Source organism: Protopterus annectens, chromosome 2.part2 (genome assembly GCF_019279795.1).
Source record: "Protopterus annectens isolate FY-2018-M chromosome 2.part2, PAN1.0, whole genome shotgun sequence".
Taxonomy (NCBI): domain Eukaryota; kingdom Metazoa; phylum Chordata; order Ceratodontiformes; family Protopteridae; genus Protopterus; species Protopterus annectens.
Genome location: NC_056730.1, coordinates 852,360,682 through 852,387,349, shown reverse-complemented (window position 1 = coordinate 852,387,349; position 26,668 = coordinate 852,360,682). Strand labels below are relative to the sequence as shown.

Here is a 26,668-nt window from a genome sequence, read left to right as displayed (position 1 = left end):
GTTGTCAATCTCCTCTCCGGTTCAGCTGGTGAATCTGGGAATCTTGAGGCAATGTTACAACTGCCTCATGTACACAGACAACCCTCTCTTCCTCCCAACAAATTCCAACACATGTGAGAGATGCAACCATATAGCCAAACTGGAGGCTAAGCTCTCTCAACTCAGTACTGGCATAATCAGTCAGGAGGAGAAGGAAACCACACTCACTACAATTCCAGTCTCACATAGACCTACCATGACAGCAAACCAAACACATAAACACACAAAAACATACTCGGAGGCTCTAAATAAAAATCTGCCTAAGCAACAGAGACCTCCAAAGCAGACACCCAAGCAACCGCTACCCCAAAACAAAACACGTGCAACACATAGCTCACAAAGCCAGTGTGCCGAACAGTCACAGCCCTTAAGGCTAAACAACACACCTGATACACTTGTAATAGGTGACTCTATCATCAGGCTGAACAAGGAGAAGGTCACGGTGAGCTGCCTGTCGGGCGCTAGGATCCGCCACATAACACAAGCACTCAGGTCACTCCAAGGCAAGTACAAATATGAGTCAGTCATTGTCCATGCTGGTGTGAATGACCTGAGACGTACCTCCCTGGACTACATAAAAAGAGACCTAGAGGAGCTCTCTCTGAGCATGTATCCCAGGCCGGTATGACCCTGACCTTGAGTTGCATCTTACCCTCACCAAGAATGATGCCACAATATGAAGACAAGATGATCAATTTCAACAATTGGCTTAAGTATTGGTGTCATTCAAAGGGGATCCAATGCCTGTCAGCCTGGGATGACATGCTCGACAAGCCACGATGCTTCGCTAGGGACGGCTTGCACCTGTCACCCCTGGGCTTTCGGATATTGGCAAAGGCTCTTGCCACCCCCATAGTGCCTTTTTTAGGCAAGGCTCAAAAGACAAACCCACCTCCATAGGTATCACAAGGGATAAAAAACTAAGAGTAATGCTACTCAGTGCCAGAAGTCTAAACCTCAAGATGCATGCACTCGAAACTCTCCTTAGCATGGAGAACATCGATATCTGTGCAGTAGCAGAAACCTGGTTCAAGGCTCCCGAGAGCACCCCAGCACTACCAGGTTATACTTCATACCATGTTTTTCGGCCCCAAAACTTGGACAGAACCACAAAAGGAGGGGGAGTATCAATATTCGTCAAAGATACCCACACCTCCAGGTTGGTGGCACAGCACGAAGCATCAGAGACCATCCATGTGCAACTAACAGTGGGTAAAACTGCCTTCCAGTTTATAGCCTGCTACAGACCACCCTCCCAAACCCAGGAACCCCACTCGGCCTTCCTGAGAACACTGGAAAATATGAAGGTCTCTCCAAACACCATTATATTGGGCGACTTCAACTACCCTAACATAGACTGGGAGCATTACTATAGCTCCAATACCCTAGCCCAAAGGTTCCTAGAATTTATAAACTCAAATGCTATGGAACAACTTGTTACCACTCCCACAAGAGGGGAAAACATACTGGACCTGATCATCACCAACATGGGGACTCTATGCTCCAGACCAGAGGTGTATCCCTCACTGGTAAGATCAGACAATAAACTAATCTCACTAGATATTCACATTCCGACCCCAGCCCCTGCCCAGAAAACCACAGTGAAAAACTTCTCTAAAGCAAATTTCACACTCCTCAAAGCCGAAGTGGAATCCTTCAAAGCCCCCGGGCCTGTGGAAAATACGGCCCAGACCACAGAATACTTTATAAACGCATTCTATGAACACCTTCAGGAATGCATGGATCATGCAATCCCAAACAAAACCAAGACCCAATCCTCCAAAGACAGGCGTCCTGTCTGGTGGACCCCAGCCATAAACAAACTATACAATAGAAGGAGGAAGCTACCACATGATAGAGCAAAATCCCAAAAAGGAAGGCATCTCTGATCAGTATTAGCAAAAAACTACGGGCACTCATAAAATCATCTAAGGCCAGCTTCGAGAGAAAAATTGCACAGGATACTAAGGATAATCACAAGGCTTTCTTTAGTTATGTTAGGAACCTGGGTGGGAATTCCCAGATATGCTCAGAATTAGTCCAAAATGATAAAAAATACACCAAACCCACAGACATTGCCAACATCCTAGCTGACAGGTTCATCGCAAACCCCCCCCCCCTTCCCCACCAAAAGGAAAAATATCTATCCCAGTAGAGTGCTGCCCCCCTGACATCTCAGATGCTCAGGTAAGAGACGCCCTCTCCAAAGCAAAAAACACAGCATCAATGGGACCAGACGGTGTCCCGGGCTGCGTCCTACATGAACTCCAAGAAGAACTAAACCCAAACATAAAACTACTGTTCAATCTCAGCCTTACTACAGGATATGTACCCAAAGAGTGGTGTACAGCAACAGTGGTCCCTCTCCACAAAGGTGGTACCTCAACAGATCCTGGAAACTACCGCCCCATAAGCCTGACTAGCTTGGTCTTCAAAGCTATGGAAAGGATCATCATGGACCTCATAAATAAAGGTATTGGAGACCTACAGACACTGGATCCTACCCAGTTCGGCTTTGTTAAGGGCAGATCCTGCCTCTTAAACCTGGTCGATTTCTTTGAAACAGTCACCAAGGCCATTGACGAGGGGAAGGTGGTCCACACAGCCTACCTGGACCTCGCAAAAGCCTTCGATACAATACCCCACTCAGGCATTATAGATACGCTCACCAGCTTAAATATAAACCCCTATGTCACTAGATGGGTTGAAAACTGGCTCAAGGACAGAACCCACATGGTTAGAATTGCTGGAGCCATGTCAGACTCCAAACCAGTTACAAGTGGCATCCCACAAGGCTCAGTCCTGGGACCTCTCTTGTTCGGTATATATTTCTCGGAGGTACAGGCCAACACGGAAGGACTGTGGCTGACCAAGTTTGCAGATGACTGCAAACTGGGCGCCATAATCGACTCTCCAGCCAACACAAGCATCCTACAAAAGGGCCTCATAGAAACAGACAACTGGTGCCAGAGCCATGGTCTCAAGCTAAACGCCAAAAAGTGTATAGTCATCCCCTTCAGCAAAAACAAAGTCCCCACAAATTACCACATAGATGGTAAACCATTAAGTACGGAAGAAGTAATTAGGGACCTGGGTTCACAAGTTGATAGCAATCTCTCATTCGACAACCACGTGGCCAAAGTGGTTAGAAAAACATTTTATATAGCCCACCTAATCATGAAGGGATTCACATGTAGATCAGGGGAGGTCATCATGCCTATTTACTCATCCCTCATCAGGCCCATAATTGAGTGCAATGCCCCTTTTGGGATGTACCTTACCAGACACCTGCAGCACCTGGAAAGACCCCAAAAGTACCTCACCAAGAGGATCAAAGGGCTCAAACAGATGCCATATACTGCCTGGTTAAAGAAACTCCAGCTCTACTCAGTGGCATACCGCCTGCTCAGAGGCGATCTGTGCCTGACGTATAAAGCCATGTCCAACCCGGAATTAATGGACATGCTGCACCTCAGAAAATCCAAATCCCATCAAGCTATGCGCTCGAGCGACTTGAACCTCAGCACTGAAATAAATAGGACATGCTGGAGGGACAGATTCATAACCCAGAGGCTCCCTTCACTCTGGAATAAAATCCCAGTCCAGGTTAGGCAGAGTCCCTCATTGACTCTCTTCAAGAGGAATCTTGATGAGTGGATGGGAGATCGTAGATTTACTCCAGGTATCACTTCTGTGTCACTGTTGGACAGAGGCACAGTATACTAACCTCGAAAAAGGGCATAGCAATATTCATTTAAAATGGGTGGCAAAAGCCAAACACACTCTGGCTAGGCTTGTAAATGCCCTAGGGCAGATAGCCTAGTATGAACCTATGAACCTGAAAATGTCGATTCAAATACACTTCATAATGCACATTATACCATTTGTTTTATAGTTATTTTTGGAGGGAGGAGGTTGAGGTCAAGACGGCATTGTATCCATTAGCTATGGTAGAACAGCACTGATACTGTCAAGGTTGGCTTTCTTGTGTATTGTAGTTAAAAAAAATGGTGGAATTTAGCCTGTGCCATTGGCTAACAGTAAAATAGACTAAAATGCTGTCCAGGTGACCCAAGTTTGATTAACATGCAAGGAAGGATGGGTACTAAGCCTTAGGAGAGGAGGAGAAGGGTGGTGATTAAAGCTAGCTCACATCACTGCCCTGCTGATGCAGCCTCCACTGGAGGGGGAGGGAATGTCAGGATTTAGTAATCTGGTACACAGAATTAGTGGGCATGAAGGTAATCCCTGTTTGCACATGTGGAGAAAGAGTGGCATAGATTCATAGGTAAGTACTCAGCTAGCTGCCCTTGTGGCCCATTTTAAGCCTAGTCAGCAGGGGAGACCGCATGATTTTTGCCAGAGGGTGCAAACCCAGAGCCCCTTCATGCAGCCCCCCCCCCCCCACACACACGCACACAAACAACCATTCCCCGTGTCCCATTACTTGGCTATTTCTCCCCAGTTGCCATAAACACTGTTCAAAACTCTGTGTGCATACTGTTTATGCTTTACTTCTACAGTGATTACAGATGTTTGGATTTAATTTACAACTTTTATTTCAAATGTTATATCACAAACACTGATAGATATTTGCTAAACAAAGCAATAGCCTTACATTGAAAATGGACTTAGTATTAAAACTGCTCTACCTTTGAAACTCACAGTCACTGAAACAGCATTGAAACCCACATTCAAAAAAAATGCATCTGACCAGTGGGGGGTTAAGTTTTCCTTTGGGCTGTTTTCAAATCATAGGCCCCTTGCACATATATTTAGGACCATACAAAAGTTCTTTGGTTCACTTTCCTGACTGTATTAATTGTAAAATATAATAACTGATTTATATTCCTTGTATAATACAGTACCACCTATTAGAGTCTGTTTTAAATTGATAGTTTTGAACATTTTTCCAGTAAGCAAGGAAACAAAACATGTGAACCAATAATGACAAACTGCCCAATTCAGAACATTTCAACTGTAAAAAGCCACTTAAACTTCTGTCATTGCAATCCATCAATATCAGTCAATATGCACAATCTCTGCAGAAGTAAAAGTCATCTGAATAATTCCACATTAAAGAGAACTGAAACTAATGAAGAGGTTGTTGCTAGAAAACAACGTTATATTTCAGTGTTTCATCTACAAATTCAGTGCCTGCTGCCCTGGAAGAATAAATTGCCTATGTTACATAAAAAACATGGTAAGCTGGTATATTGCAGTAGAGATTGAGTGCCAAGCTGAAAAACAGGTTCATAGTTACTAGGCATCTCATCCAAAGGAGGACATACTAAGGACTGCAGCACCCCACCCCCTTAAAATACAAGTTTACATGCTGTGGGAGTAGAACCTACAGCCCTCTGCATTGAGATGCAAGTAACACTGCTTTAAAATTGTATACCATAGTAGTGATACCATTTTTTAAAACAGTTCCACATTTTATGCAGATTTAGCAGGAGCAGCACTAAACTTATCTTCCGTTGAAGCTCACAATTCCTTGAAAATGCACTTGAAAATAAATTCCACCTGCTAACTCTAAGTAGGGCATTTCACTCTCTCTCACACACACAAACCTCAACCTCTTAGTGGAAGAAATGTGGACAAAGCCTAAAATAAAAGGGACATATAAATATTGCTGTCACAAACATAGAAAACTGCTAGAATAAAAGGATTTGTGTTAGTATGCATTTTTCTAAAGGATATAAAGTCTAAACCTCAAATGTCTGTCATTATTTAACAACTTCAATCCTTTTTAGGAGGAATATGGGGCAATAATCTGGACATTCTGTAAAAACCTGGACAGTTGGAGTATGCTGCCTCCCTCCTACACACACACACACACACACACACACACACACACACACAGACATGCCATATCTCTCAATCTCTTATCACAAGAAATCTTGACAAAGCCTTTTATGATGTCGGGGACAAAAGCCCGATTTTTATTTGCATCTAAAGTGTATCCTTTATGATAAATTAAAGATTAATTATATAGTCCATTAAATGTTAATGGATATTAAATATGCAGTTAGTGACCGTTTGCCCTTAATTTATTTTTCCTGAGTCATAGATCACAAAATTATTTCAATAACAGCAGAACATCCTAAAAATGCCCTTGGGAATATGGTCATAATCTTATTTAAGTATAACAGGAAAATAAAAAAAATAAAAATACTATTTCTAATTTTGGGAAACACAGCTAACAATATGATTTCTTATAGCAGTGTAAGCATACTACCAACATGATTTTAGCAAAGGTGTTGTGACAAAAGTCAACATAAAATAAAATGGTTTTACAGTTTCAGCCTGGGATCCACAAACACTGTCTGGAATTGCATAGAGCTATTGCTTAGTCTAAACCATATACTAGAGTCCTACACAATGCATAAATGGACCTGAATGAAGTGGGATGTACACTTCTGCATACCCAAAGGAGTCCAAGTATGCAGAACTGTACCGAGGTTAGCTTGCACCCTGTTCAACTCCAGTCTGGCATCCCCTTAACTTTAAGGGAAAAAAGTCTCTTAAAGGTAAAAATACTGCACATACTTAGCTCTGACACTGTGACTACAAATATAATATTGGCAATCATTTTCAAAAGTCAGTGCCAGAGCTGCATGTCTGCATTATCAATAGCAACTGCCACTTGCATCTCCTAAGTCCTTGCAGCAGTGGCTCCTGGCCCCCCTTACTCTGCTATAGCTATGCATGTGCAGATTTACAGATGGTATGCATATTATGGGCCATAACATCATCTGCTTTTCAGAAAGATTAGAATTCTGGGATAGACAAAGTAGTGAAGCAGAAACTTTACAGCATTCTGTGGCATGCTTGATTCCTCCAGAATCAGGAAATGGTCCAAAACACAGTTCCATGAAATATCTACTAAGTGATCTATTCATGTATATTCAGCAGGAAAGAAACCACCACAGTCAATGCCAGTGAATTGTTGAAGCAAAAGAAAAATGTGAACTCATAATATGGACTTACACACCCCTACCTACCTACTTCTTACATCCACACATCCCTGCCTACCTAACTACCTACTTCTTATATCCACACACCCCTGGCTACCTATTTCTTACATGCACACACTTTCACTTGTACATTTATCCGCAGTCCAAACATCTTCTGGAATTGAAATTCTCGCGGGCGCTGAAGATGTAGACATAAATCATCAGTTGCACAGACATAGAAGACAAAAACAGGTTGCAAATATCTGGTGCGTCTGTATGACTGGACATAAAGGGCATTCTTAAAGAAGAAAGCCCTTAAAAAGTAGATCAAGCACTGCTAGGAACATTCCCCAGGAGCTCTTGGACATTTCTCATTCCACCTCTCAGCTGTAGTTAACTGTGGTAATCTACCCATATAGTGAAGGCTACTGCAGCAGTGATCAATATGAAGAACGTAATACTGTTGTGTAAGTTGATCTTACCATAGCAGTAGATGTTCGATTTATCACTGCAGCAGTAGCTGCTCCCTCCCTCCATCCCCTTGTTTTCCAGTGTGTTTTTTCCATGCCAGGGTGTGGACACTCATTTTTGTTATTCATAGCATTGCCCTTTCAGGGCTCAGCCTCCCTGTCTCTGCTGTCAGGAAAGTTCTGAAAGGCTTGGTGCCCAGACTTGTATTTTATTCAGCTCAGCTTGAGGTGCTTGGTAGTTTGGGTGCATGAAAGATGGCCTGAAGCTTTGTAAACTGGCCATCTGTTATATCCTTGGCAGGATAACTGCAAGCTTTCTCTTAGGTTTACTGATTAAGCATCGATAGTCTTTGTGGTGACACAAGTGCTCACATCTCCACCAGGGGAGGGACTAGGCTATTAGTAACACAAAATGTATTCTTAGCCAGGATGCTGAGGAGGGCACAAATGACCCCAGTGTCTACTTATATGGTAGCCATCTGTTTGCCTCTTGCTCTAGTAGATCCCAGTACTCCCCACCACTAGAGAAGTAACCATTAAAACAAGGGTTGACATTCCCATTTTCAGGACTTTGAACTTAGTGCATGAGCAGTTGAGTGGAATTTTAATTTCTGAATTTAAAAAGTTTTCTTATAAGGCTGAGCTGTATTCTCAACCGTCTAGCCTTTCCATGTATTCCATAGTAATAAATAAGGGGATTTTTGCCTTTTACAAATCTTTTTGTCATTCCTAGATGTTTTTTTGTTTCTTTTTTTGATACCCTAGTGTGGTGTTTGATATGATCTCTTATGTTGAAAGTGTTTTTGGTGTTCTGCTCAGCAGTGCCGCTGCCAGACAGCCAACAGGACAGAGTGCATTCCTCTGTTTGTGTGTGTGTGTGTGTGTGTGTGTGTGTGTGTGTGTGTGTGTGTGTGTGTGTGTGTGTGTGTGTGTGTGTGTGTGTGCACCCATGTATGTTTCTGTTTATTTTCTTTTACAAAGTTAATGTTTTCTCCATGTATGCATTTGTGTGCCTGTGCTCACGTATGCATGGAGAGGAGTTATTGTGTTTTGCCTTATGTGTCTAACAGCAGTGAGATGGAGTATATTACTGTGATTGCCATTATTTATATATTTATTGATGTATTCATTAGTTTGATTACAACTAGACATGTAAAGTGTAAACATGTAGATGAAGTGGCTACAGTTGGTGGGCACGATGTATGTTTGTCGGTGGGTGTTGTAACTAGTTACATTGTTATGTATGTGAAAGCAACAAGCTGAAAGATTATTGTGCTCACAGATATCTGAAGTATGCTCAGTCAGTAAAGTAGCTGCTGTTAATGGGCATGTATGAGAGGTTAGAAAGAGTTTCACTGTTTGTCTTTGACAACTGCGAACTGAAGCACATTATTGAAGCCATTTATTTATTCATTCACTCATTTGATCATAGCCCAACATTTGAGGAGAACACAATCAATAAAATGGTTATAATTAGTGGGCATGTATGTGGATGTCCAGTGGGTTACGCTGTGTCTGACATCTGCTGCTTATGTAGTCAACAAAGTGGCTGTAATTGGCTTGTGTTGTGTGTGCTCATGTGTGGTGATGTAATTGTGGTGGGATGCATAGTATGTTCTTGGCTGAAATGCATTACTGTAGCCATTATTTATTTGTTCATTCATTCTATCAGCCATAGTCACGCATGTGATGTGTGCACAGTCAGTAATTTTGCTGTAATTGATAGGCATATATGTAGGGTTTCAAAGTGGCTGCACTTTGTTTCTGACAGCAAAGGCCTGAGATACATGAATTTTCCTTTATTTTTGTTAATGCTTTGATCAAAAGCAGAGATATGAGGTGTACACAGTGAAAAGGTGGCTGTAATTATTGGGGAAACAGAGGGAACCTTTGGATGAAAGTGACCGACCTCTGCTGTTTGATCACATTTAAATCCTACATGCTGAAATTTACTTTCATTGTATAAGAACACATTACTGTAGTCTTCCCTTTTTTTCCTTATCAAATTAAATGCTAGACAATTAAAACTAGGGTAATCCAATAGATTGTTTTTCTTTTCAGTGCTGTGGATTTTTCAGTGAGTGAAACCCTGCACTGCTCCCCTACCCTACTGCCAATTTCTAACCACTCCCCCTTAATCTGTATTTAAGCATAACCATCTCCACCCACTTGAGTTAAACATCCTATCACAACACTGCTAACTTACTGTAGTTATTCCTCAGTCAAGTCACCCACCCTAATTATTCCTCCTTCCTGTGCTCACTTCTCCTTAAGCCCTTCCTGTTCATACCTCATTCTCAGCACTTGCAAGACTCTACCACTGACTTTCATCTTATCTCATGTCACGCATAAACTTTTCACTGAGATACCTTAAAATCATACCTAATGATTGAATATTTAAAAATTGCAGCAGAGGACATAGCCTATCCTGTGTCCATTCTGATAAATTGTTTTATTGCAAAAAACTACGTTCCTGTACTGTGGAAAAAGTGTGTTATCTTACCACTTCATAAGGGTGGAACATCCAGTGAACTTTCAAATTATAGGCCCATAGCAATTCTTTCTCCAGTATCCAAAATCCTTGAGAAATGTATTTGGTCCCATCTCCTCAAATACTTAACCTCTAACAGTATTCTCACACCAACACAGCACAGTTTCCATCCTAAATTTAGCATTACTGCTGCCCTGCTTAGCTTTATTGATATGATCAGTATTAACAGGAATACTGGTAAACTGGTTTGTCCTTACTCATTCTTGATCTGTTGAAAGCATTCAATGCCACGCCACATCCAGAACTATAAATTTCTCTGCACTAGGCATCTCTTCCTCTTACCTTTGATTTTAGAGTAGGGAACTAGCATTGAAATGGAAAGAGGGCTACTCATCCTTTTTACCTGTATCTTTAGAGGTCCCCCAAGGATTAGTCCTTGTTCCACTGTTATTCACTCTCTCAACTAGTAACCTTCATACCACTATAAAATATGCCACCTTAGTTCATTATACAGATGACATTACTCTTATCCACACAGCTGATATCCTCACTGAATTGCAAGAAGTTACACAATCCTTTTAAATAAGGCTCAAGTTCTCCTTAATCTCAAGAAGACTGAACTACTGTTATTTATTTCTCAACACCTCTCTGCCCCCCCCCCCCAAAAAAAAAAAAACACTTTACAATGTACTGTACCTTTAATAGTAGGATAGAACAGGTCCCACATTCTAAACTTGTAGGGATCACAATAGATGACAATAAAATTTGACCATCGCATAATCCATGCAATAAACAAAACTGATTAAAATCTTTACTTACTATATTGCGCCAAACCCTCTCTCCTGGATGCAGTGAGAAAACACATAGCCAGGACATTCCTACTGGCATCCCTTCTATATGCCTTCTCAGTATGTACCAATCTTAAGTTTCACTGCTGTACAAATGATAACAGTGCTTTAACAAAGTTGCTAAATTTGCAGTTAACCATTACTTTAAAACTCCACACTGTCTATCAGTAAAACAACTTAACTGGCTAGAGCTACCATAACAACTAACCTTGCCACAAATGAGTTACCCACAAACTCAATTATTAACCCGAAATTTGTCTGTCCTGCTCTACAATACATTATTAATTTCTCCTCTCCGAACAGAGACCTTAGATCTGTGTACATGTCTCCACTTGCTTTCTAAGCCCTACAATTCAGCTGGTACCTCACTTTTCTCGAGTTGTGTTTCTATGGATCATCAGAAATCTTCATTTGAAGAATCATAAAGGTCTGTTACTTGCTGGATTATCGCACTAATTTTACTTTGTTTTTCTAATTTTTGAGTGAAACAAGCCAAGCTACAGTATTGTGACCCATTATGATTATTTTTTACTTTGACCACAGTCATCTAAATTGTACAGTCAATAAAATGTGTGTAATTTGTGGCTACTAAGGCAGTCTATGGATGAAATTGACTGACCCCTTCTGCTCTTTGATCACTGTTAGACAGTCTTTGATCAGGCATGGCAAGGGTAGTGTGTGTTTGAATGAAATATGTTGAAATACATTACCATGGTGGTGATTTTTTTTTTTTTTTTTTTTGCTGGCAGTCTTATAACTAAGGTGTATACCATCAATAAAGTGGCTATAACCACCTCATGTGTCTGAAATGAACTCTGTTTCTCAAAGTAGCTTTGGCATGTACTGTGAAAAGGAAGACAACTGCTGGAAGACTGTTTAGCATATTCAGTGTGTGAAACCAGTTATTTATGTATAAAGCTGTGACCATTCCATAACATAGCCTCACCGCATTTCAGTTTGCCTCACCTAGTCATTTATTTCTTGCAGCCACCCCCAACCTCTTTGCTTCACCATTTATAGCTAACACAAGGATCCCAGAACATGCTGCAAATGTCAGGATTGATCATAGACTTCACCATCTATTAAACAATACTGCTGTATGAATGATGCACATTTGAAAATGCTGTGTAGTTGCTATGCCAGTCTGTAGGTGTAAACTTGAAAGTTTACTGGCATATCTTGTCAGTACTACCTCAGTGTCATGTAAACATTTGTACATCACCAGAAATTTGTATTAGTACCATAGTACCAACCTATGAACCTATAACCTTGATGATTGGATGGGAGAAAGGAAATTCACTCCAGGGATCACATCAGTTGCCCTGCTAGACAGGGGTCCAGGGAAGTAAATAGTGTGGGAAGAAGTAGCCAGGGAATTATTATGGCTAGGCTTGTATAGGCCCTAGGGGCCAATAGCTTAGCAACCTGTGAACCTATTAGAAGGAAGCATTCAGGCCTGGTACTTGCTGGATTGTTGCACTAACGTTTGCTTTGTATTTCCAATTCATTTTCACTTTTCTTTCCCCATTTGTCTGTTAAGTAGGGCAGATAATACAGTACATACTTTCTATTGTATTTCTGATGCTTGCTGTTGTCATGTTGTTTTTTTTATTTTCGTCTTAATGTCATCATTATGTTGACCACTGTGGTAACATTAAAACATGTTATAGGACAGAAGATGAGCAAGACACTTTGTTTTATGCAGTCTTTATAGACAGGAAATTATAGTTTGATAAACTATAAATTAATAAATTCAGTGACTAAATGTAGAGTTTTTTTTTTACGTTTAAATGTAATATAAACCTATTCTTTTTATCCAATTATTACTTATAAGTGTATATATAGTCTGCAGGCAACCCACCAGTGCTCTGTATTTGATATATTTCTTTTTCTTACATAGTCTGGCTCAAATGCTGTTTACTGGGCTTCACGACATGGACATGTAGAAACACTGAAGTTCCTTAATACAAAGAAATGCCCTTTAAATGTTAAAGACAAGGTAAGTTGCGTTTGCTAAGTCATAATTTAGTTATGGAATCATAAATAAGTGTGTTATATATGTGTTGAACAGAGATTAAAGTGTCATTCTCTTGTGATTGCAGTCTGGGGAAACAGCACTTCATGTAGCAGCAAGATACGGAAATGTTGATGTGATACAGTACCTCTGTTATATTGGTGCTGATGCAAACGTACAGGATAGGGTAAGTGAATGGAACATAGCAATTATTCTTTATGTGATGGGAGTGTGAAACAAAGAATGCTTTGTTGTGACTGAGTTGCTTCATAAATTCTTGAAGAATGCTGTATTTCTTTGTGTCTGTGAGGTTATCTTGGTTAAAGTAAGTGTACTGTCATGAATGGGTTTTCTGTTTTAATATACATGTTTTTGTCTGGGAGACAAGTTTCAAGAGTTAATTTAAAACTTGAACCTTAGCAGTCCTTTTTTGTTGCTAAATCAGCTAGCCAGGTTTTCTTGTAACAATTTTCATGAGTAGTTCAGAGCATCTCTTACTTATAAAATAAAATCAGCACATGGGAATTTGTGTCTTGGGAATGGGGAAGGTTATTTTTTATGAACATCTTTACAACTTTCTTCTTATGTAGTCTTCTCAGTGCCAATTATTAACTATTCTTCTCTTACAGTGCAGTAGTTTCCTGGCAATATGGTATTGTGTCTCCTACTATGCATTTTGTTTCTTAGTTAATAGTAACTAACTGCCAGTCTGCTTCTAACATCTAGTGCCTTCCCAGGGCTCTGGTGACCCATTTGATACCTCTGTCATACCCAGTATACACTGTACATCACATGGCCTCCTCTCTTTCAAGTGGTTATTACATAGATACTTAGATATTACTGAAAGGGGTACATATCTAGTCCCAAATGCCCAGAATATCTTATACAACAGACTGTATCTCTATCCATGTATTTGTTTAAATTTGCCTTACTCATTACCGCCGAGTGCACCTCCAGATGCTTCTGCAGTTTACTTCTATTGCACCTCTAGGCATCGAATATTACGTGTTCATATTTGCATTAATAATTCCAAAACCATACTACATACATATATTTATTTATTTATTTATTTATTTACCAGGAAAGTCCACTGGGCCTAAAAGACCCCATTTTCAGTGGAGGCTTGGGGAGAAAAGTTCCAACAAGAACATAAGATACAGAAAAAATGTAAACATTAATTGGTGCAGAAGTAGAAATAGTGTTACAGATAGTAAGTACAGTAACATATACAGAATATATACATAAAAGCAGGAATCTAGTTTGGTTGATTACAGTAATATATACAGAAAATATACATTAAAGCAGAATTCAATGAATTCAATCAGAGGGGTATAAACAGAGATATATTAATCAGTATTATTGTACCTGTATCAACAAGTGAAGATAAAAATAAAAATAAATATGGAGAAAGTATCATCAGTCACTAGTAGCAAAAGGCATAGGAGTGTAGTAATCATATAAGGAGAGTGAAGAGGTTAGGTTATAGAGCAGAAACATAGCCAGGAAGAGTTGAGATGATTTTTTTAGTATTTGTTTGAACATGGTAGTGCTGCATGGTATCAGAAGATTTCATCTTGAAACATACATGATGGCAAACACAATTGTTTTGATATTTGACCTCTGTCAATGAGTATTTGTTAGAACTATAAGGTGATAACTTCATTTTTTAAAGGCTCAGGCCACACACACTGGGAGTTAAAGGTACACACTCAAAAGATCTGTACTGGAAGGAATTAGTTAAAAGGGGTAATTTTTCCATAGCCATTCAAAATTATTGCCAAACTATTGGAAAACTTGAGTATCTGCTGGCCTTCTGTAGGTGACAAGGAATTTTTCTGTTTTTGCTGCTTTTCCAGAGGCATTTTCTGCATGGTCAGTCATATAGTGCATGGAGGCTCTAGCACCAATAGTAATTCCAAGCACTCAGTGTCAATTCTACAAGATACTTCTTTCACAAAGACTCATCCATTTAATTTAAGGCACTGGGGATTTGTTGTATGATCTCCAACAAGATTTGTCTATGAATATGTGATTGGTAGCAGTCACCTGATCATTCATTAACCCTACCAGGTGTTCCCTCATGTCCCCAGCTTAATCTTAGTCCACCTACATCATATTCAAGACAAAGCCAATGCGACAGTTATGCAAGCTTTAACTGCCACCATTTTGATTGCAGTGAAAAATACAGTATTTCATACTGGAACTCTTAAACCATATATCTGTAGACATTCGTATGAAAATCAATGGGAGGCCACATATGAAATTGCAACAAGCACGAATCAGGGTGAACGCCTAAAATGCTGCACTTCTGAAGGAGATATAACTTGCCATGAGAGTAGATTTCATGATCCTACCCATTATGGGATTAACCTATTCACCGGGTGACATTTTACCTTCAGCAAGTAGAACACTGCATTTTTAGACACAAAATTTTACATTTTAATTATTGATTGCATTGCTGGCATCATACTGTGGAATAATTTGATATTTGCACATTCGAGTGCTTACTTTTCATCCGCTGGGAGTGCACTTTCTGAATATGAAATTTTCACCCCAATAATGTCTTTCATACATAAACCATAAGTCTGGAGTGGTGTAGGAGGCACCCTTCTGTGCCCATAGCCTAAATAAAAAAAATCAGTAGTCTGGAATGTTTTCTATGCGTGGTGGGTTAGTTTATCTGTACAATGACTGAGTCATGGTTGAAATAAACCATAAATATTGGCCAGCCCCATGGTATCAAGGGATAAATCCCTAACTACAGCCTAGGCAACTAGAGTTTGATTAGTGGCTCTGGCATCTAAGGTGCTGACTGGGAGGGATGGGCAATCCCCATCATTGAGGCGGATGGTCATTTGTGCATTCCTTATGGGGAGGCATGGTCTGTAGCAGGTGAACACAGGAGAGGGAGATACCAAGGGTTAGTTTATAAATTAAAAAAATTCCCCAGTGGAAACAGTCAAATGCACAACCTCTCAAGAAACCCTTAGGTTCAGTGCCAGCCCCAGGCTTAGAATAGGGGAAGTCCAGGGGAAGTGGGTGAAACTGGTAGACCAAGTGGTAGACTGGGGTACTGGGTTAACCAGAAAGAATGAAGCAGAAGGAGAAAAAAGGAGCTTGACTATGTTTCAGATTATAGGTATAGGACTGCAGTTGTTTAAAGCTTGAATAAGACCAGTAATATAGTATCTGTATAAGTATGGAGTAGCAATAATAATAATAACTGACTGGTACTTTCTGTTAAAGGAAGAACTCATTGGCATCATTGTATCCCTCCACAGCATTAACTAAGATATACTAGGTTGTTCCAGTACCCTTTTCATGAATCCTAGGGTACAAGAGAAATTTTTAATCATAATTCTTTTTTTTGATGTCAATAACAGCACCATTTTGATGATGATTTCAAGTATCTCTTTCACCTTCGATAGCTATAACATTAACAATATATACTCAGTGATTCATATTTGTCATTTAATTGGAAATTTAAACTGTTTTGTGAGTATATTAACCAGTATTCTTCCCTTCCCTTTAAAAATTAGACCACGGTGCCATCAAGCTCAATTTTGAAATGAGAACAGATGAATTAAACAAGTTTTGTAAACTTCTTAAATGGCTACTTAGATGTCAGTGCTGCTTCACTTAGACTAATTTGGACACAGCTCCATGTCCCCCAAACATCTCAGTTGAGAGATAGGCTTTCAGTTTCTGTAACACACTAGATAAGTGTTTCTTAAAATTTGTTTCAGTTGAAAACCAAATATGAATGGAAATTCAGCAAACTGAATATTAGCAAACTGAAAGAAAAAGTACTGGTAAACCTGCCAGAAGGTACTCTAAACCCATACAATGGGTCTAGAATAAATGCACTATTCAAAGACTATTAACCTGAAAAATAAGACTGATTGCGAACACATGTTCACATCTAAATTGACGATAACAGCAAAAATTTTTTATGAAAATCAAGGCTAAAAATCACTAGTCCATTCATTACTTATTAGTTAATAGATCTTAATATATACCCAGTATTATGGCAGGTATTGTATAGTCAAGCTTCCCATTTAATATCCTGGCAGAGGAATAACTTTGTATAATCTAACTTTCCAGTGAGGGTTCTTTTTCCTAGGTTTTCATAGACATCAATAGAATCTGCATGTCAGCCTGAGTAACATATCCAGGTAGCTTTCTGTACAGTATTTGATGTAGCTTAATACATTCCCTTGTACGTTCTTAAATTCCTCCAAACATGGCATATCCTAGAAATCTGGCATCAGGTAGTATTTTTTCCAGTAGAGAAGGGTGACTTTATACCAGATTCTATTAATTCCATTAATTATATCATCATTGGCTTAATATGCATTGTATATAATGATGTAAATAATGATAGAAATGGATCTGATTCATAAGACACCAGTGATCCATTCCTTATGGCTACGGACCAGTCTGATTTTGGTAAGAGCAGATCCTGTCTATGGAACCTTGTTGATCTTTGTTACTGCACTCATGATGAAGAAGTGACAGTGTGCACACTGTCCATTTTGGACTGTATAGATATTTTGATATGATACTTCACACAGGAATTAGAAATAAACCAGCACAAGTCATTTGGAACGTCAATCTCTTGAGATAGTTCAGCAGTCAATTGGTTAAATTACACAGCTTTATGGATGAGAATGACAGACGTAACAGAACAATGGATGATAACTAGAGCCATTTATCAGAGATTGGCAGTTGGCCTCCTGCTCCTCAGAATTTTTTTTTTTTTTTTTTTTTTAAAGGCAAGTGGACGACATATCTTTGACATTGCACAGTTTCAGAAAATCTCTTTATGTGACCCAGTCTTTTCCAGGATTTTATTTTAGTTGTTACCATAGTTTGTTTTTATCGTAATATTATTTTAACATCTGGTGGTATACCCTTGTCATTATTGTTTGTTTATTATGACCATCTTCTTTGACATTGATTTTTATGGGTTTAATATAAATAAAACTGAGTTTGAAAAATATTTCTGGATGTTAAGGTACTCCAGTTACTGCAAGTTAGGCAGCATTCTACTATCACAGTGATTACATGTCTCTGCAGAACGCTCTGGATAATGACCATTCTGGGTGTACTGACAAAAACCTTGTTTTCCTTGGAGAAAAAATACAACGTACTATAGTTTGGGGGAAACGACTTGCCCCTTATAATTATACCCTTGAAGGAAATTCCCAATAAAAGCAGGACCATGTTGTCAGGGGGTATGCTAACAATAGCAGACAGTGGTCTAACCTTTGACCAGAACATTGCGTTGCTTGCCAGAAAAGTTTCTGTAGCAATGCACATTACCAAAAACAGTGCTGAACCACAATATACAAGTCATTTTTCCACTTTACACCCCTTTTTTCCCCACTGTCATTGATTTCAAAGTGCTATTTTGTAGTTCCCTTCAGCATCTTGTTTAACATAAGCTAGTATAAACATGTGTTACAAGAAAAAAATGAGTAACAAGGCAGAGAACTGTCCTTATTCTGTACTATACAGATTACTTTGGTGAGATCTTTTCAGTATTTAGAGCATTGAGAGTTTTTATACATCTTGACTGCATCATGACAAGAAAAGAATGTGTGCTTGTAATTCTATGTGATAAATCAACATCATTAATAGTAAAAATGGCAGAAAGACTCAAGTCTGTGGACCCTAAACTCATCCTGAAGGTAAAAGCAGTGGAACCACCCAACTGTATTTAAAAGTGCTACAAATATATACACTAGTATTCAAAACATTTTTTGTGATATAACTGTGCCAAACATTTTGATGACCAGTAGATTCTAAGCTTGTTCACCAAATCTATAAACTAAATAAACCTTTAAGGAACCTATGTCTGTAAACTATAACACCTGTAAGAGTTTCCAACTTATCATGCAGAAGACAGAAATGTGGTAGAGATGCTTTAAGATACATTATAATTAATCTAATTTTTAGAAATCTGAATAAAAAATATTTGGTTGAGGTAACGACGTCTGTAAAATTTTGCAAGAAAATAAATTTCATGTTTTCCCAGCAATGATAGAAATTTCACTGAGCTAGCTTGTTGTCATATTTTTCTGTTTTTCACAGTGCAATCTAGGTCGTGGATGTAGAAACTTAACTGAGATTCAGGTTAAGAGTTCCCAGCTTGCCCGTTATTTTAGACTTCTGTCTAGGAATCTGCTGAAAGTGTTGCATATATGCTTTTAGAACCTCAGAGTTAATGCATTCTAATAGAAAAAATGTATTGTCCTGCATCAGCTTTATCCTGTTTAGGGGTGTAGGGAAACGTAATCATGTCCAGCAAACAACAGGAGTAATGCATATAACTGGGTCTATATTATATGTTCGAAGTCTGAAAACTTTGAATCTCATATGATCGACTCCATATGAGCGAAGTTTTCAAACATTGAACATAAAATATAAACAAACTAAAAATAAAAAAAACTACCTGAATGCTCTATGCATGGGGGCAAGCCCCCTACACCCCCACCCCCCGCTACTTAAATATACTAGCTCTGAGATCGCACTACATTGAAGTGAAGGGAAATATTCCCTATGGCGATCTCTGTTGAAATGTTCGATGTTTGAAAACTTTGCTCATATGATGGTCGATCATATGAGATTTGAAGTTTTCAAACTTCGAACTTATAATATAGACCCCATATAACTAACCCATGGACAGGGCACCAGTCCCTCGCAGGATACAACACCACAAAAATATATACAGCTGTGGGCAATTTTAAGTATTCCTAGGTCACTTAGAGCGTGTCTTTGGAGCATGGAAGAAAGCTGGAGCACCCAGGAAAAAAATCCAAATAGCCACAGGGAGGACATGCAGACAATGAAACATTATTTAGTGGAATGAAAAAAAAATGCCATTGCTGCTGCATACTTTTTACTGTATTTTATTGCTATTAAATAATCTGCATGGGTAACTGATTTGTTTGCAGTTAAAAGCATTCTGTAGAGTCTCCTTGCTCCTTTAGTTTAAAAACTTTCATTTTGTGGCTCACTGCTGTCATAAAGATTTATGTACTGTTTACTGTCTAAATGAGTGTAGGCTAATAGCTTTAGTATTGGTCCCCACCCTCCGTCCTTGTTGGTGTTTTGTTATACTTGGTGACTTTGCAGTTGCCCACACCTACTGTAAATTTGATCTGGGACACTCCCCCCAGTCAAGTGTCATTAGCTCATTCTACCTAATACAGAGAGAACATCTGAGAAGGCCTTCTGTTCCTCCTTTCTCCCTTTCTTTAAAAAAAAAAATTTTGTCTGAATCTCCTTGTGTTCTAACTGTGCTTCTCAAACATTTTGGAAATATAGAGTATATTTTAGTGCATTTATTAAAACTGTATTTGCCTTAATATTGCTACAACTCAAGTGCTCTAGGTTGCACTGCATCTGAATTTTTTGTGTGTTTTAGCTGCTTTTCTGTATATATAGAGTTCTCTGTATATGTAGACTAGCTACTTATTCTACTGTATTACTGCCTCTTAAATCGTTTTTCAGTTGTGCACTTGACTTGCTTCATTTAAAAAGTTTTAAATTGCTACTTTTGCAGAGTTTTAATTGCATTTACTGTTCAGGACTACACACTCAAGTGCGTTAGCCTGGTGGTGCAGCGGTAGCATTGTTGCCTCACAGCAAAAGGTTCTCCCGTTCGATTCTCGGCTGGAGTGCGTGCGGGAAGTGCCTTCTGTGTGGAGTCTGCATGTCCTCCCCGCGGTTGGGTGGGCGTTCGAAAGACATGCGTAAATGGGTGTACCTTTGTTGAAGGTTGAACATCGAGCTGGCACATAGGCATTCATAAAAATCTATTGCCAATCATTAGCGGACCGGAGTTACGCTGTGGCGACCCCTAACTGGGAAAAGCCAAAATATAGCAACATTTACTGTATTATTGCATTGTTTAGCCTGTTTTAACCAAAATAACAAAATAAAAAAATACTATCTTGTTTGCTTGTTTCCCACCTTTCCTAGCCATTATAGTCTAGATCCCAGGCTTTGCTTGTCTCAGGACTTCAGTGCTATCCAGACCTTGCTGTGGCAGAGGGAAATTCTACTGCTTACCAGTGGGAGTGGTGAGCATTGTACTGCCTATCAAACACTAGAGGGAGTGGTTTCTAGCTCTGAAATTGTAATTTTATTAGCCTTTTTGGACTGATTTATATCCCTTTCAACTTTCTGGCTTAAAAACGTGTGTGTTTGCGCATTTTTCGCATTGTACAGCACCGAGGGGATACTGTTAAACTGTTCCAGGTGTCAGAAAGTCTGCTCTTCAAATTTTCCCTTAGAACTAGTAGCACTAAAATCTGAATCCCTGTGACTAGCACGTGGCTGCTGGAAAGCACTAGGAAGCCTGAAACTGATACAAGCACTCAACTCTCCTTGTCAATAAGGAGAAATTAATTGTAGGCACTAAACAGCCTATAATTGCAAAGTACCTTGCAAAGGTAAGGGAAAACAGTTCTTGTATTTTACAAAAAAAAGTACCTAAACAGGCATGTCCAAGGGTCAGCTTCCGGTGATTTCTCCTGTCCACTTGGTGAATCTGGGCCTACTGGGGCAATGCGGCAACTGCCTCGTGTACACAGACAACCCTCTTCTCCTACCACCCAACACTACAACCTGCAAGAGATGCACTTACATAGCCAAACTGGAAACAAAGCTCTCTCCAGCAAAGATTGTGCTAGACAGTCAAAAGGAGAAGGTTAACACCTGCACTACACCTCATAGCCCTCCAAAACTCACACCATAGGAAATACACCCTGGGGATCACTTCTTTGTCTCTGCTCGACAGTGGCACAGGAAAATAACTTTCTTGGGTGACGTAAGTCAGGGAACCTTGTTGGCTAGGCTTACATAGGCCCTTGGGCCGATAGCCTAGTACCTACCTATGAACACACTTGAACATCAGCATTTACCCAACTGTAATTTCTGGATGGATAACAGTTGATGAAAAAAATCAGGGCTGTGCTGTCCTGCTTAATGAGCATTTCTCGTCAATAATTCATGAAGAATTAAGATTCACCAAAGTTGTGCAGTGGTAGACCCCCACATATGGTAGGGCTAATTTGAGCCCTTTCACAGGGTTTTGTTAGAATTCTTAAACTGAACTAAAGGTACTGTATACCTGTTGGATGTCATCCCTACTTTTTGTAGAACTGGTGGGGAGGATGGACCACTGATTCAGCCTTTTAACCAAATCATTAGAAGGAGTACCTCACAAAGAGGACCCTAGGCCTTAAACACTTGTCCTATAAGGGCAGACTCAAAACAACTCCAACTATTCTCTGTCTCATATCGCCTCATTAGAGGTGATCTCTAGTTGACTTACAAAGCCGTGTCTGACCCAGCCCTGTTAGAAATGCTACATCTGTAGAAATCCCAATCCCTCCGCACCACGCGCTCAAGAGACCTCAACCTCATTACCATAATCAACAGAACGTGCTAGAGGGACAGGTTCATAACCCAGAGACTGTCCATGCTATGGAATAGACTTCCCATACATGTCAGGTGGAGCACCTCACTGGCCCTCTTCAAGAGAAATCTTGAAGAGTGGATAGGAAATAGAAAATTCATCCCGGGGATCACTCCAGTGGCTTTACTTGAGAGGCACTGGGAACAACAGTGAGGTGACATGATGTCAGGGTAATCCTATGGGCTAGGCTTGTAAAGGCTCCAGGACCATTAGCCTAGTGTACAACCTATGAACCTAATCAACACCCACACATAGCAACACTAAACCCACATATGCAGAGGCCCTTAACATTAACCTGCCCAAGCAACAAGGACCTCCGAAGCTGAAACGCAAACAAACACCAGTCACAACCAAAGTGACACACAGCTCACAACACCAGTGTGCCATCCAACAACAGCCCCTAAGGCAAGACAATGTACCCAACACTTTAGTCATAGGTGACTCTATAGTCAGGCACACTAATGTCCTACTCACCAGGCTGAACAAGGAGAAAATTACAGTCAGCTGCCTGTCGGGTGCCAGGATCCACCACATAATGCACGCACTCAAGTCACTCCACAACAAGTACAAATATGACTCTGTCATTGTCCATGTTGGAGTGAATGACTTGAGATGTACCTCCCTGGACTACATGAAAAGAGATGTGGAAGAGCTCTCTGATCATGTGGCCCAGGCAGGTATGACCCTAGCCCTGAGTAGCATCCTGCCTTCGCCCAGAATGATACCACAGTTTGTTTGCTTGTGTCTTTCAGCTTTTCCTGGTTAGGGGTCGCCACAGCAGAACTCCGGTCCGCTAATGATTGGCAGCTGATTTTTACGCACCGGCTTGCCAGGCCTGACGCGCAACCTTCAACGAAGGTGCGCCCATTCACGCATGTGTCCACACAGAAGACGCTCTAGCTGAGAATCGAACCGGACAGCGTCTTACTGTGAGGCGACAATGCTACCGCAGCACCACCACCGCGGGTACTAGAATGATACCACAGTATAAGGACAAAATGATTGACTTCAACAGTTGGCTAAGCTTCTGGTGTCATTCAAAGGGGATCCAGTATCTGTCTGCCTGGGAAGACATGATCGACAAACCATGATGCTTTGCCAGAGATGGTCTGCACCTGTCACCCTTGGGATTCAGGTTACTGGCTAAAGCTCTTGCCAGCCTTATAGTGCCTTTTTTAGGCAAGGTTCAAAGGACAAAACCACCACCGTAACAGATACAAGCATGCAAAATCTGAAGGTAATGCTACTCAATGCTAGAAGTCTAAACCTCGAAGCACTCCTAAAAATGGAGAACATCGATATCTGTGCAGTAACTGAGACCTGGTTCAAGGCTCCAGAGAGCACCCCTGCAATACCAGGCTACAACTGCAACCACACTGTTCGGCCACCAAACCAAGACCGAAACACTAAAGGTGGAGGAGTGTCCATATTCACCAAGGATATTCACACCTCCAGGCTAGTTGCCCAACACAATGCATCTGTAATTCTCCAGGTGCAACTAACACTAGGTAAGACTGCAATCCAAATTGTAGCTTGCTACAGATCCCCCACCATGCCCCAAGATTCTCACTACTCCTTTCTAAACGTACTGGAAATTATTAAGATACAACCAAACACACTAATAATGGGTGATTTCAATGACCCTGCCATTAACTGGGAAAACTACTCGGGTACCAACACCTTTTCCTTCTCTGAAGTACAGGCCAACACTAAGGGACTCCGGCTAACAAAGTTCGCAGATGACTGCAAACTGGGAGCCATTATTGAATCCCCAAATTATGTGGATATTCTACAAAAGGGCCTTACAGAAACAGATGCTTTTTTCCAGAGCCATGGGCTCAAGCTTAATGCCAAGAAATGAATAGTTATCCCCTTTGGAAAAAAACATGTACTCATGAATTACCACATAGGTGGCAGTACACTAAACATCGAAAGTGTGATGAGAGAGTTAGGGGCACAGGTGGACAGTGGTCTCACCTTCGATAACCACATCGCCACAACAGTTAGGAAATCCTTCTATGTGGCACACCTCATCACTAAGAGCTTTTCATCCAGAAAAAAGGAGGTCATTGTCCCACTGTACTCTTCCCTCATTAGACCCATTATAGAGTATAACGCCCCATTTGGTATGTACCTCACAAGACATCTACAACAGCTGAAAAGGCTGCAGAAATACCTCACTAAAAGAATCACATGCCTAAAGCAGATGCCATATGCTGACCGTCTAAAAAAAACTCCAGCTATACTCTGTGGCATATCGTCTACTCAGAGGCAATCTCTGCTTAACATACAAGGCCATGTCAAACCCTGAGCTGTTGGACATGCTCCACTTAAAGAAATCCCAATCCCTGAGAGCCACACGCTCCAGGGATCTAAACCTTGTCATCACAATGAACAAAACATGCACTGGTGGGATAGGTTCCTGACCCAGAGACTCCCCATACTCTGGAATAGACTGCCCATACATGTCAAGCAGAGCGTCTCCTTTGCCCTCTTGAAAAGGAACCTTGACGACTGGATGGGAGATAAGAAATTCACCCCGGGGATCATGTCAGTTGCCCTGCTAGACAGGGGTCCAGGGAAGTAAATATTGTGGGAAGAAATATCCAGGGAATTGTTATGGCTAGGCTTGTATAGGCCCTAAGACCGATAGCCTTGTACCAACCTATGAACATGACTCAGCGCATTTCATTTGTTAGTTGTTACTGACAAAATGAAACTTGAACTCCATGTTCTTTCTTCAAAGTAGAAAAAAATGTGGCAGAACAGATTAATTTTCAGAATCATATGCATATGATCACATGTCATATAAGGTTGTTATTGAACAGTGTAGAGTTGGTACCTGTAGTAATATAGTGGGTGAAAATAAGAAAAACACCGTTGATAAGGAGAAAAGATTAGTTTATTTTGTCTCTACTTATGGTGTATTTAGTAGTGTTTTGATTGAGTTGGTGAAACACTACTGGAATTTTCTGTTTAAATCTGTTGATTTGGCTATGTTAATCTCGACCTCTATAGGTATTTCATTTAGGAGAGGTAAAAATCTTAAAGATATTTTAGTACACAATAGATTTAGCTGTCCCACTAGTGTGCAGAAAATCAGGACTACTTATGTATTGCAATGTATGCAATTTTGTTGTTCGAGCTTTTGACTATATTAACGGTTATCCATTTTATGTTAATAATATATATATATAATTGCAATACTGAAGGTATTGTTTATGCCCTGAGGTGCCCCTGTAGACTTTTATATATATATATATATATATAGGGGAAAGTAAAAGGAAATTTACAATCAGACTTCAGGAGCACATCAGGAGCATTATAAAAAAAGAAGATAGCCCTGTGGCTAAGCAATTCATGTTGGTTCATAACTCTAACCCTAAGGGTTTACAAGCCACAATTTTGCAACAAGTTGATAAAGGTGTATTTTCTGACCAATTGTATAAGAACAAATTGTTCTATAAGGAAAGCATTTTAATTTTGAAATATGATACTTTATCTCCTCAGGGTCTTAATGTAGAATGTAACTGGAGGCTTTTAATTTGATTTGTTAATGATTTTTTAATGTTTATTGGATAATTAATGAATGTTTATTGGTTAATTGTCTTGTTTGCTATGGTATTTAAACTGAGCTTATTTTGTTATGTTTTATACTCCTTGAAGGCGTTTGCCGAAGCGCTGGAGGTACAATAAATTGAGTGTATTCTTCGTCTGTTCATCAAAAACACTAATATCCCAGGGGGCAGTAGGACCTGTCCCTCCGAATCAAACTAGAAAAGGTTTTTACTCCAGGCTATTCCTTGTTCCCAGAAAAGAGGGCACTTGGCACCCCATCCTGGATCTATCCAAACTGAACACCTCCTTGGTGGTCCCCAGATTCAAAATGCTAACCTTGCAGCAGCTCCTGCCTAAGCTCACACAAAAATGCCTAGCTGGTGACAATAGACCTAAAAGATGCTTACCTTCACATCCCCATCAGAGAATCATGCAGAAAATCCCTGCGCTTCAGAGCAGGCTGTCAGCACTTTCAGTTCTCTGCACTGCCCTTTGGCTTATGTACTGCTTCCAGAGTATTCACCAAATGCTTGGCCATGACTGTAGCATTCTGCAGACAGAGAAATATACAGATTTACCCTTACTTGGATGACTGCCTCAATCAGGTGAACAGCAAAGAAATGTTGCTCCAGGATCTTCTCTTTGTCAAAAAACTCCTAACTTCCCTAGGGTTCACCATCAACAAGAAAAAAATCAAAGCAAAACCCCACAAGGAAAATTGTTTTCCTGGGAGCTGTACTGGACACAGAAACTCTAATGGCCTTCCTATCCCCAGAAAAGCAGTTTCCTGCCTCTCTAC

The 26,668-nt window shown here is 40.1% G+C and overlaps 1 protein-coding gene across 2 annotated transcripts in view; it reads left to right on the top strand.

Moving 5' to 3' along the window:
- DAPK1 (death associated protein kinase 1) overlaps positions 1-26,668 on the top strand; it is a 1,440,273-nt gene that overhangs the window by 692,947 nt on the left and 720,658 nt on the right. For both annotated transcript variants that reach the window (XM_044064186.1, XM_044064185.1), the window contains 2 exons: positions 12,708-12,806; positions 12,910-13,008. In XM_044064186.1, the coding sequence (XP_043920121.1) occupies positions 12,708-12,806; positions 12,910-13,008 (198 nt within the window). The remainder of the gene's footprint in view (positions 1-12,707; positions 12,807-12,909; positions 13,009-26,668) is intronic.